The following is a 12485-nucleotide window of genomic DNA, read 5'->3' on the forward strand; positions in this document are numbered from 1 at the left end:
CTCAGCCCCGGGGTACAGCAGTGCTGAGCTGGGAGTCTCCTCCTCACTGCTCAGCCTCCACCCCTAGCCATCTCTCAGGGCTTCACACACAAACAAATAAATACACACACCTACACACACCACACACCAACATACACACCACACATACAACACATACACACACACACACACACCTCACACTCACCTCACACATGCACACCCTCCCTGGACCGGACACTTCTCCTACCCACTGAGGGCTTCCCTGAGCAGGAAGGGGCACCTACCTCATCTCCTCAGGGACCCCACAGCCTCCCATCCTCAGAGGGCACCGAGAAGTTCCCCTCTTTGCTCCAGCGCCCAGTGGGAGAGTCAGGCAGAGTCTGGCCAGGTTCAAGTCAGGCTCCACAGGACAGGACAGGAGCAGGGGGGACACTCAGCGATGGGGGTGGTGACAGAGAATGACACATCCCAACCCACACATTCACACCCACCCTGAGCACAGACGAGGGGCTCTCCTTTGCATGAGCACCATGTGGGACAGGGACCAAGCAATCTGTCCCCACCCAGAGCTGCCCCTCTGGGCCTGTTGCCCACTAGAGAACTGCCATCATCACAGGGCCACGTCTGTGTCCAGTGTTCATCCCCAGCTGCTCCCGCCTTTCTGCTTCGAGCCTCTATCCTGGTTTCCTGCCTGTCTTTCTCCTCCAGTCCCCTCAGCCACTGTGGCTCTGCTCGTGGACCCCAGGCAGCCTGCACAGCCTCCTCTCTCACCCAGGCCCATGGCATCTACTCCATCTCTGTGGGTGACCCCCAACGCTGCTCTAGGTCCACTATCACCTCCAACAGTCTCCCCACCTGGGCCCTGCTGCTGGCCTGCCTCATGCCACCCAGTCTTCCTGCTATGCCCTCCCAGAGGGCACAAGGCCAGCCCTAAGTCCTCTCCTGTTCTTGACTCTCAGTGCAGAGCTCCCTGTGCCAGTCACCCAGTCCCTGTTTCGCCAGGGTGCTGCCCACACACCCCCACCCCAGGCTCCAGCCACACTGCCCCACTAGTCTATTGAACACACCATATTCCCCCACCAACCCCATCCCAGGGCCTTTGCACATCCTCTGTCCTCTGGCAAGAAAACTCTCTCCTCTCTTCACCCAGCTCTCTCCTCAGCTGTTCAGACTCAGCACCAATATCACTTTTCAGAATGCCTGTTATTGAGCCCCCGGGCAGCCCTGGCCACCAGGGCTCATTCACACCGTACCTGTGCTTCCCTGAAGGAATGACAGTCACAGCTGCCCAGGTAAGAGATGGCACAGCAGGAATGGTAGAGCCCTAAAGAGGAAGGAGATGATGACATCACCGCCTCAGAATAACAGCGTGTCAGCGTCAGGACCCAAAAAGGGAAAATTCTAAAACACCCTGGTCTCCTGATCCTCCTCTTCTGCGCAGGGAAAGAAGTCTAGAGCAGGGAGAATAGCAGGGTGTGCCACTGCCTGTGTCCACCTCCCCTGTGCCCAGGCTGGTGCTGGGGTGAGGCAGCAGGTAGAGGTATGAGCGTGCAGCCTTTCCCCTCCCTATATCCCAAGGGACACAGCCCACAGGAGCCTGCTCTGGTCCTCACTTCATAACCACCGGACTCAGTTTCTCCATCTGTTCTCCAACTAAGAACTGCAGCTGATAAGACATTTCTCCCCTTTGGGGAGGCTACCACAAGAAAGCGGGCCTGTCTGGGCTACGAGCAGCATCTGCGAGGCTTTTATTTGAAGCCAAGGGCTGTGCTAAAGCTGCACAGTTAGGGACAGAAGGATCAGTCTGAGACCGGTGTGATGCAGACATGTGGCTGGGTGATCTCACGCTGCGAGTGCCTGCTGGAGAGACTGGAGATGCCTGGGGACCCAAGAAGGCTTCCTGGAGGAGGCCACACACCTGTGCTAACCCAAACAGACCTCAGTGACAACACAGCAGAAATGAGAACAGTATAAAAGACACTCTTCCCAAAACACATTCCTTTGACTGCTCCGGAATTTGTGAGCAGACCCACTCAGGAGATTTCCTGCTCATGTCCCACCCTGGCTTTCTGGCCCTTTACCCTAGCTGTAAGCCCCCACCTCAAATGCACCTGCTGTAAACGTCGCTCAGCTCAGGTCCCTGCTGATAACCAGGGGCAAGTGCACAGAAAGACAGAAACATCTGCATCCACAGCAGCCAGACCCCAGTGCAAATATCTCCCCCACCCCAAGCTGCATTTCCTACTGTACTGGGGCAAGACTGCCCTCTCTTCAGCAGAGTAGCAGTGGAGTTTCAAGCTCATTCTAAAAGCAACACAAGCTGAGGATTTTGCAAGATTCACCATGATACAGAAAATGTATCTGGCTTATGAAGCAGCATCCAGCTACAGATGATTTCACATTTCAAATGCAGACATATTGTGCAGAACTCCTATATCAAGGCATAGGCATGAAAAACCTGGAAAATGGTGAAACTGGAGAGGAGTAAGATGAACAGAAGAGAAGGAAATGAAAAAAGACATCTTGTGCCTCCCACTCTTCCATGTGAATTCAGAAAAGAAAAATATTTTTTGATCCTCATACCTTGATCTTCACATTGGGAAAAAACTAATGACATGTAAACTTTCACAATTTGACCACATATGATATTGTCATGAGCATTCAGATAAATAAAAAGCAAAAGGCTCTCTCCATGGGTGGGAGAGGAGGAAAGGCAGCTAACCAAGGAAAAGCAGTCTCCCCAACATCCGGCTCTCTTAGAACAATTCTCTTCCCAGAAAACACATCAAATAACACAGCCCTACCTTTTCAGAAGGATTAAGCAAAGATCCTTCTTCCTTGTGACCAACACCTTCTTAGCAGAATCTGCTCTCCGAGTAGAAGAAATGTCAGGAACCTCTGGGAGGAAATGTGGCTGCATTTGTATTCTGCTCAGAAAATGTCATCACAGATCTGTTTACCTTAACTGTGGACCATGATTCAGCCGTGACAACTGTCTTGCATACTGATCAATTTATTTGCAGCAAAATTTCCAGCATTAACTGCTTAGGTTCTGAAAAACCCGTTTCTTGGATTTCCTGTGCAACTGTAACAAACACATACTTGGAATATCTAGGTCCTTACCAAAAGGTTTCCGGGAGAGACCAGAAAGGATTTTTCTTGACATGTACACAGGCAAGGTCCTTTCCACTTCTGGGTGGGAGGCAGGACAGGCAGCTTCCAAAGACCATCTCGGGAGCTGGACTTTCACAGCACTGATGTACAGAGCAATTGCTAGTCTGGGTGTCCTGCGCCCTGGGCCCAGGTCCTGGGTCGGCCATAACTAGCCATGTGGGCCTCTCTATCATGCTCCACCCCACTGGAGGCTGGGCCCAAGGCTCTGCAGTAAGGCCGGAGGCAGCAGAAACAGGAAGGGGAGGCTGCTGAGTCTGGGAAAGGAGGCAGGGTCAGCAGTGCCTCCTTCACAGCTGTCTCCAAACTAGACAGCACCCTGGGAGCTGGCCGGAGCCCCTCCTGTTAGGGAACAGGCCCATCCCAAGGCAGCCAAGGGAGAGAGACTCCTGCATCAGCCAGTGATGGAGGCACTCCCCCACTGTGCATACAAGTGTCTGGGTGCACCAACTCTGCCTTCCTTCACTGCTATGCTGGATGTTAAGGAAACAGGGAGTGGCACAGGCCTAGCAAGGAGAGGAAAGCAGCGGCTCCCATGAAGGAGAGGTGGGGGTACTGTCCAAGGTACCACAGTCCACGTGGCCCACTCTGGGAGAGGCAATGCAGGAGCCACAGTCTGACCACGATGACACTTCCACCCGTGTGCTGTCTCACGTTTGGTCCAGGCTACTAGCCTGACAACCACTGACCACGAGGGTGGGATGGGGGGGTCATCAGTCACGCAGAACACAGGCTGCAATGCCTGGGTTGGAATCCCAATGTCCCGAAAAGAGACTGCCTCCAAGAAGGGTCAGAGAGAACTTGGGCCAAAACCTAGAGTGTGGCCTTACGATGCCTGAGCCCAGGGAACGAGGAGCCCAGCAAGGCAAGTATGGGCTGCTGCCTGGAGACTGTGTGAAGGGCTCAAAGGTCTGATTCTCCACATCTGAAAACAGAAGGACCATGGGTAGAAGAGGTAGACCAGCACTACATGGAGCAGAACCTGCTCAAGGAACAGAGTCTGGGGCCTGCAGGAGGAATAAGCCATCTCCCAGCACCCAAGGGGTCCTCCCATGACAAAGGGGGAGCCCAGTTCTCCATCATCACAGAGGCCTCTGCACGGTGGCTAAGGGTGTAAAGGTAAGGAACAGAGAAACAATCCAGGTGTAAGGCAGTGTCCAGAGACACTGTGAGTTGAGCAGAAACCAAATGAAGGAACATGTCTGACATAGAGAGAAAAGCTGCTAAATAATGGAATGACCATGCAGGTAAAAATCATTCCCCAATTAAATATGATTTCAAAGAACAATGGTACAGGGAAATGCTACAGGTGAGTTAACAGAACAGGATGCAAAATCTTACCCAAACATATTTCTCAGGGATCCAGCAATTCAGTTTTAACCACCTTCTCTGCCTAAAACCTGTGATTTGGTGTTAGCTTCTGAATGTAGGCCTTGGCCTCTGAAAGCACAAAGAGTCAAATGCCTATTTCAAGATCATTTACGGCATCCCTGAGCTTGCTCATGACTCACGATAGGACACACAGGTCACCCTGACATCATGCCACGTGTATGTATGTATGTATAGTATGCTTCGATTTGCTCAATCAGACAGGTCATAAATATAAAAGCATCTTTGCAGGAAAGAAATGTGCAATGATCCAGGAGCATATGGTGAAAGCTATTAATTATATGCACCAAAATTTATGTTCAAAAGCAGTTATTAAGAACTTTAACAAATAGTTACATTTAAAAGGAAATGGGGAAATAACACAAATATTGAGAGAAGGCATTGACTTGCTAGCTTTACAAAGACTGCTAGACCCTTTCTAAGCCAAGACTTGAATGGAACCAGTAATAATAATATAATAATAGTAATAATAGTAATTATTATATTATTATTATTTCTAAGCCAAGATGTGAATGGAGCCAATAATAATATAATTATTGTATTATTTTTATTATTAATTATTATATTATTATTTTTAAAAGAAACTATTAGAGAATATCATAATTCCTATCTTTGTAGAATTGTTTGGTATACTGGCCTTCACAACAATAAACAACCTTTAGATTCAAAGTTTTTTGTTTCTGTTTAGGTCATGTATCATTAAAGAAAAGATCATATTTGGATTTTTCATATCTTTACAAAGATGAATTAATAGCCAATTGGGTCAAGTTTGTTGCCCCAAAACTAAGGTGCAAGACCTCCCAAGTCACACTGCAACATCTATAGTAAATCACTGTCAATACAGGCATGGTTAAGAAGACAAAGACAGCAAAAGAAAAAAAGAAGCAAACTTTAGGGAAGTGACATGCTCCCCAATGTGTCTTGTTCCCCACCAAGGTCAGCTGCAAATGGGCATCCCTTTGTGTCATGGATTGTCACCCGTAGAACACAGGAGCATCAGGCGGGGACAGTGCCCAGATACAGCCACTGCTCACCCAGAAAGCAAGTTTTTACATGACTATGACTGATAAACAGCAAAAAGATATTAATACCTATTTTTGTTCAAATATCAGATTTACATTCAACAGTGATATTTGGCTTTGTCTAAATCACAGCCAAACACTGACTTTGATGCTCCACCATCAGCATTTAGTCAAACTGAATTAATTCTGATCTATGTTCTGATATATGGTCATGCAAAGGAAGATGTGTGTGCATGTGTGTGTGTGTGTGTGTGTGTGTACACGTGTGTCTTGAGGTAAGTATGTTGAAAATGGAACAAAGCCAGTATCTGAAAGTGAAGATCACGTATGATTTTTATTTTCCATTTATTATTTTCCATCATCTCTAAGATTTTAAAACTTGGAATATGATGCTAATGATGGGGTATGGGGGAAACACAGATGATGGACCTGAAAGTAAATGAGCAGCTCCAGACACAGCCCAGCATGCAGGCTGCTCAGAACTGGGAGCTGGAAGTTGAGGAGCAGTACAGAAACCAGCGGGTATGAAATCCAGTAGCCAGCAGGGCTGCACACACTCAGGTGGAGCAGAAGGGGCGGTGCTGGGAGGGGAGGCAGGACTGGAAAGTGAAGTAGCAACCAAGTTCCAAAAATTGTGACCACATTTAGTTTTAGACCAATAGCAGCTGCGCATGGTAAACAACCTAGAATACTAGGGAAGCACAAAGAATGGGAGGATGAGACCAGATAAGAGGAGGGGAAAACGTGAGATGAGAGAGACAGAGAGGGTGAGACTGTAGCAAAGACTGGAGATTAGTTATTTAAGGTAAGGGACACACTGCCCCCAGCTCAGAAGACAGGGCAAGGAACAACTGTAGCCAGAGAACATGCAGCGCTCTCTGGGAGCTACACTGTGGCTGTCTCAGCCACCTCATGACTTTGTGATACCACTGGGCAGTGGGAAGTGAGTCCTCACTTCCCTCCCCAGCACAGCGCCAGACCCTGTGTACTGGGGAAGAATGGAGCCATGAGCTCAGGGAGAAAGGACTAGCGATCAGGACACCCAGGACACATGGCCGAGTGAAAAGTGATTGGCAGGAAAATCACACATACTGCGGCCCTCTTGGTTATCATCCAAGAAAGCGTGCCTTTGCAGGACAGTGGGATAAATACTAAACCAGAGAGCATGCAGACATTAAAATCCCAGGCATACATGGAAACTGAGTAACTGGGGACAAATGTCCATTCTTCACATGGACTATTGGCCCCTGTGAAGAAACCAACTACCTTCTTTCCTGCTTCCAGGACTGGATAAATCATGAAGCAAGCACAGCCCCGCCACAGCAGCAGGTGGTTGTACCCTGGGGATATGACTGGCTAATTGAGACCCCCAAACCACGCAGCACCCCAGCACATTTCACTCACACTGTAAGGAGGTAATGGTGACAAGGACGCATGGTTACAGCCTGTGCATCTCTGTCCCCAGGGCGATAAGCTCCTGAGGGCCCTGGCAATGCCTATTCCTTTTTGTGATGGAATTGCCACACCCTTCAGTAATGGCCATGTTTCCCTTGTTGCCACGTTTGGGGTTAAGAGGATCTCACAGAAGGGAGTTCCTGGAAGCCTCAGACCCCAACTGCTCTTCTGGGCAGCGTCTTACCCACTGGCACCCTGCCACCCATCAGGAACAGAATCCTCGCACAAGAGTCAGCTACCTCCCAACTCATACCCATCTCCAAGCCTTCAGCTGGGGGGCTGGCAGTGAAGGGGTGGACCGAGGAGGAGGGGACTTGGGATCGTGTTCAGGCTTCCTGTGCAGGCAGCTGAGGATATCCATTCACAGTGCATGCACAAGCCATAGCATTGTAAGCAGGACACACTGGCCTGCATACAGCTCTTTAATGGGAGTCAATGGATGGATGAATTTCACTCTGAGTCCAGGTGCTGCCCAGAGGAACAGACAAGGTTGGTTCTTGGTTATTCAGCTATAATCAGTATCGAGTGATCAATGGGAGCACCAAAGCTGTCTCTGAAGCTCACATCCTCCATGTCTGACTGGCAAGGCCTAGAGGGCAAATCTTTGTAACTGCCTCCTGTGTGGAAGGAGACAGGGGCCAGGCCTCTGAGCAGAGGAGTGTGGCCAGGGTACACAGTCAGCACTGCACAGGAGGCGGCTGCTCTTAGAGCCTAGGGAACTGGGACAGTGAAAGCCAAAAAGGAAAGAAAATGGTGTATTACACTACTGACTTCCACATTCCAGGAGGCAAAGAGAGCTCAGGGAGAGTGGCACCTGGGGGCAGCAATAGAGTGTCCAGGGCAAAGCCAGGATGAAGGAGGGCACCTGGAGGTGACTGGTGGGGCGGCAGGATGTTGGATGGGAGTCCTCCCTGGCAGCTGGGTTTCGGGCTGAGTGAGGAGGGTGAGCACACCGAGTCCTAGGGGTTCACCTGAGCAAAGAATCTGGGGCTGGGGCTCAGGAGCAGACTTGGGGACAAAACAGGAGAAAGTGGCTGTGGACAGCCCTACCTTCCATGTGCCTCACCAGGGCTTCAGAAAATTCATGGAAACCTCCTCACCTACCTTAATCTAAGCTCCTGGGTCCAGCCATTCACACCCAGAATCCTACGGCAGATGGCAGATGCCCCCTCTCTCTTTCCTCCAGTCCTTTCCTTTGTTCCCACATGGCCCTTTCCCTGTAGTGTCCCCTGTCCTCCCAAGCCCACTTTCAGCTTTTCTCTCCATCCCTGCTTTCTGTTCCTGCATCCTTGCTCTCTGGACATTTCCGACTGCTGCCGATTCTCGGCCTTCCCTGGTCCCGACACACAGGAACACACAGACTCACACCTCACATGAACTTCCCTCTCCAGGTTCCTTCTCTGGTTTTGTTCCTCTGGCCTTTGTTTCCAGCTTCAAGATTTCAGGTGCAGCTCTGTGCTAGCATTAGGCTCTATGTGAAGACTAATGTAATAAAGAGGATTTGCCATAAGAACCTACAGCAGGGAAAGGCAGTTTTGTTACTCTCACGTGGGCACCCAGAGTGACCCTGTCTATTGGAGACAGACAACACCTCTACTTAGGACATCTAAAACGGGAACAAATAGAATGTCATTCTGTAAACACAATTCTTTCCACAAAATGTTTTTTTTCTAAAGAGGAAAAAAAATACAAACATTTCCCTTGTTTACACAACAAATTGATTAAGGAAATCACATATCTTTCTGTAGATACAAATTCCCAGCAAGAAGTTTTATGGAACAAAGTGGTTTCCTTGTTGAATATATTCCTTGATGAACATATTCATCCATCATTCAACAAAAACGTTTTGTGTTAAATTTTAAACACTGAATTACTCTACAAATATAAAATATGCAAAATACTAAAGCTGTTTACATGCAAGGCATTAAAATCGCTTTTCTTGTCAAAGTGACTGAGGTATTATTTTTACACTTCTGGTACTACACACCAAATGGGACCTGTCCCTCATGGCTCAATTTCTGCTGGAGCCCAAAGACTTACAGGGTGGAAACTGGAGCTTTGAGAGAAGAAACAGGCTGCAGAATTGCCCAGAGGCACAGGATGCTTGGGCAAGTGATGGTGAGACCCAGCTTCCATTTACAAATGAGGACACAGGATGCCGAGAGCTCACGGGACACCACAGTGTCTCCTCCGAGTCTTCAGCTCAAGCCCAGGGTGCCCCTCAAGCTGCACCACCTACATAGGGGACCAGCAAACTCTGCTCCAAGTTTGCAGGCAATCTGGTCTCTGTGGCAACTACTCAGTGCTGCAGCTGAGGTGCAAAAGCTGCCATGGACACTATGGAAATGATGGGGTCAGCTGTTTTCCAACTTAAAGCACTGAAATTTGAACTTCATGCAAGTTTCACATGTCATGAAATATTCCTTTGGTGTTGTTTTTCCCCATCCATTAAATGTAAAAATTATTCTTGGCCTATGGCATATATGAAAACAGGAGGCAGGGCAGATGCAGTCCATCAGCCGTAACTTGCCAACTTCTGCTCTCAGTCTCAGGCACCAGAAGACACAGGAAGAGGGGGAACCATCTCCCTCTGCACCACCTGCTGCGCTCAGCTCCAGAGACATGGGATGCAGTGTCCCTGGTCATCAGGTCCACATCCCACAGCATGGACACAGACACTGCACACTGCCCCAGAGGAGAGAAGCCCCAGCATCAGAGGCTGAGCTCAGGAGACAGCAGCATCCAGTCTCCAGAGAGTAAAGCCCTGCTGGGGACTGTGGTCAGTTTGGGGAGGGAGAGTTTATGGAGGGGATTATCCCAGAAGCCAACAAGGTGAGGACCTGGCCTGTGTCCCCAGCACAGGACTGGTCAGAAAGGTGTTTTGAATGCATAGAATGTGCTCCTCTAAACAAAATAAAAGTCAACAGCAGCAGAATCTTCCAATTCACAGACCTCACCCTCCTCAAAACAAAACAAAACAAAACAACAACAAAAAAACTACCCAATGAGAGCTAACCATGCCCTTTCCTGTCCCTCCTTTCCTTAGCTCTCGCTTCTTCCCTGCAGAAGCCATGGTAAAGGGGGCAATGGAAAAGCCAAATTTTGCTATGAATCCTGGTGGCAGCCTGGGGCTGCTGTGATTGCTATTGCATTTATCCCACTAAGACAGTACCCTAAACCCAGCCCTACTCCAGCTGTGATCAGAGTAGAAAACACAGGGACTGGCATGAGCATGGCGCAATGGGGCTCCACCAATCATCCATTCACCCTAAGAAGAAGCCCAGACCTCAGGAATCTTCTACTGAGGCCACAGAAGGAACCAGGTAACCAATCACATCTATCTTTTTTCTTTATTCATGCGCTCAATAAATGGTATTTTCTTCTTTCTGAAATGTCTAGTTCTAAGGAGTACTTAATTCAACTAAGCATTGTGGATAGATGCAGGAGCTTAAAATAGGTAGTAAGTCACAGAACTTGGCCCTCTGAGGTTATCCTGGGGCAGTGCAATCTTCATGGAAAGGGGGGAAAGGAACGCAGCCATTTGTTTTTCAAATAAAACAACAGCCATTTGGGGGCCATGCTTGCAGAAGAGTGTGGCATGTTTAAAAAGTCAAACCCTGCACATCACTCCAGCTCTTCAGAAGGACATTCTTGTCATAAGCCATCTGCAGACATTGCTGGAGTCCCTGAAACAGAAGCAAGACTTCTCTCAGCAGATTTTCAATCACAAAACAAAAACAAAAACAAAAACAACTCCACTGTGCCAAGACTTGGGCTCGAATAGTTGGATATGGCCTAATATCCTAAGCTATTCTGCAAAAATGTTTTCAGGATAGATTTTTATTTTCCTAACTCATTTGTTGAATATCATATCAGATCCTTCAACTTCAACTCTTTTTGCTACAAACAAGATTTCTTTTGCACAAGGAATTGTACAAAACTCAAGCCAGATTCTTAGCAACCACAGGCATAGACAGCTCCACTTTAACATCTTTAAGACATAGTTTTCAGTGCTTTCTGGAGGCCTGAGTTTGTCGGATAAATGAGAAATCCATTCTTTGTTTATGTGAGGGTTTTTTTTTTGTACCAGAGATCAAACTCGGTTCCTTACGCTTGTGAAGCAGGTGCCAGAACCACTGAGCTAAATCCCCGGCTCTATGTGGGGTTTTTTTAGGGCTCTTTTGGAAGAAAACATTAAAAGCTGTTTTGTCAATAAACCAAGGAAAAATTATGACTCAGACAACTGAAAAGAACAGTTTCCAGGCAGCATAGAACATCAAGAATCTAAGCCCTTTGGTCTCCACCCACAGGTAAAATTCTACCTGACTCTAATAGATCAAAAGATGCTATACTAAAACCACAGTTGCTGGCAGTGCCATGGCCAGGGTGCCTGTGATGATGCTCAGAGAGGACAGCCTCACCAGGAGAGGGGCTGCCACACAGACTTGACACAGCCACGCTGTCATCCTGCCAAGCTGGGCGAGCCCTGGACACCTCTGCAACATCTACTCAATAAAAACAAGAATGAGACATCACAGAACGAAGCTTTGGGGGAGTGGTATGGAAAAGAATGGACACACAGAAGGACCTTCAAACACCTGTGTCTGTTCTGTGCTCTCCACCCTCTTGTGACAATGCTAAGAGCCTGGTGTGAGGCCTGACCCCTCTCACTCAGGCCCACCTGGTTCCAGGAGTGGACACACCCCCAGGTCTGCTCACTTAGGGCCCAGTGCCCACTGGCAACCGATCAGGATGTCATGCAGCCATCCTGCAGAAAGCAGTGTCCAGGTCACGATGGAGGTGGTGATCAGGGCTGGAAACAACCAGTGCTTCAGGGGCACACACACTGTCAGGTGCCGCCCTGTGCACCTGGCAAGCAACCTCCCATTCCACAGCACTGCTGCTCAAGGTACACAGTCGTGCCTCATCGACATACAGGTGAGGAAACCAAAGAGGCCAAGTCACCTGCCTAAGGTCACACAGCTCGACTGAGCTGAAAGTGTGCAAGACAACACATATTTGATTAGAAACTAAAGTTTTTAATCACATAATACAAATATATCTGTTAGGGACACATTCTCTTTTTAATTCTATTATAAATTACAAAAGCAAAAAAGCTAGAAAATATGATTACATAAAAAGGATAATTAGGTTAACTCTTCAGTACATCCAATTCCACATCCTTTTCCAAACATATAGAAATACAAATAAATATGGACATTATAAAATGAATAGGATCATATGTACACAGAGAATTTACTTATTCCACATAATAAATCCTGGAGATTTTCTTGTTGGTAAAGCAGAATGTATCATCACTGGAATGCCTAATTAGTAGGTCACTACTGCACACAGTTTTTATTCTATTGCTTTCATTTAGTTTCCATTATGTCACTGCTGCACATTTATATTGCTCCCACCTTCACAAACAACACTACAAAATAACTTCTCCATGACATTTTTCTCACT

The 12485-nt window shown here is 47.9% G+C and overlaps 1 protein-coding gene across 12 annotated transcripts in view; it reads right to left on the reverse strand.

Annotated features, from left to right (window-relative positions):
• Arnt2 (aryl hydrocarbon receptor nuclear translocator 2) overlaps positions 1-12485 on the reverse strand; it is a 153139-nt gene that overhangs the window by 112675 nt on the left and 27979 nt on the right. The window contains exons 1-2 of one of the 12 annotated variants that reach the window (XM_087188474.1): positions 2784-2958; positions 1233-1303 (exon numbers count right to left, since the gene is read on the reverse strand). The exons of 4 other annotated variants lie outside the window; for them this stretch is intronic. Coding sequence is in view for 3 of the 8 variants with exons in the window: in XM_087188462.1 (XP_087044588.1) it covers positions 10633-10681 (49 nt within the window). In the remaining 5 variants the exon portion in view is untranslated. Of the gene's footprint in view, positions 1-1232; positions 1304-2783; positions 2983-3102; positions 3342-10632; positions 10703-12485 lie in introns of those variants that run through there. 7 more of the 12 variants (XM_087188462.1, XM_087188466.1, XM_087188463.1 and 4 more) reach the window with 7 other exon arrangements.

The sequence above is a fragment of the Heterocephalus glaber genome, unplaced genomic scaffold, assembly GCF_053883595.1.
Source record: "Heterocephalus glaber isolate CG9 unplaced genomic scaffold, H.glaber_assembly_v1.0 deba00001531, whole genome shotgun sequence".
Lineage (NCBI taxonomy): Eukaryota > Metazoa > Chordata > Mammalia > Rodentia > Bathyergidae > Heterocephalus > Heterocephalus glaber.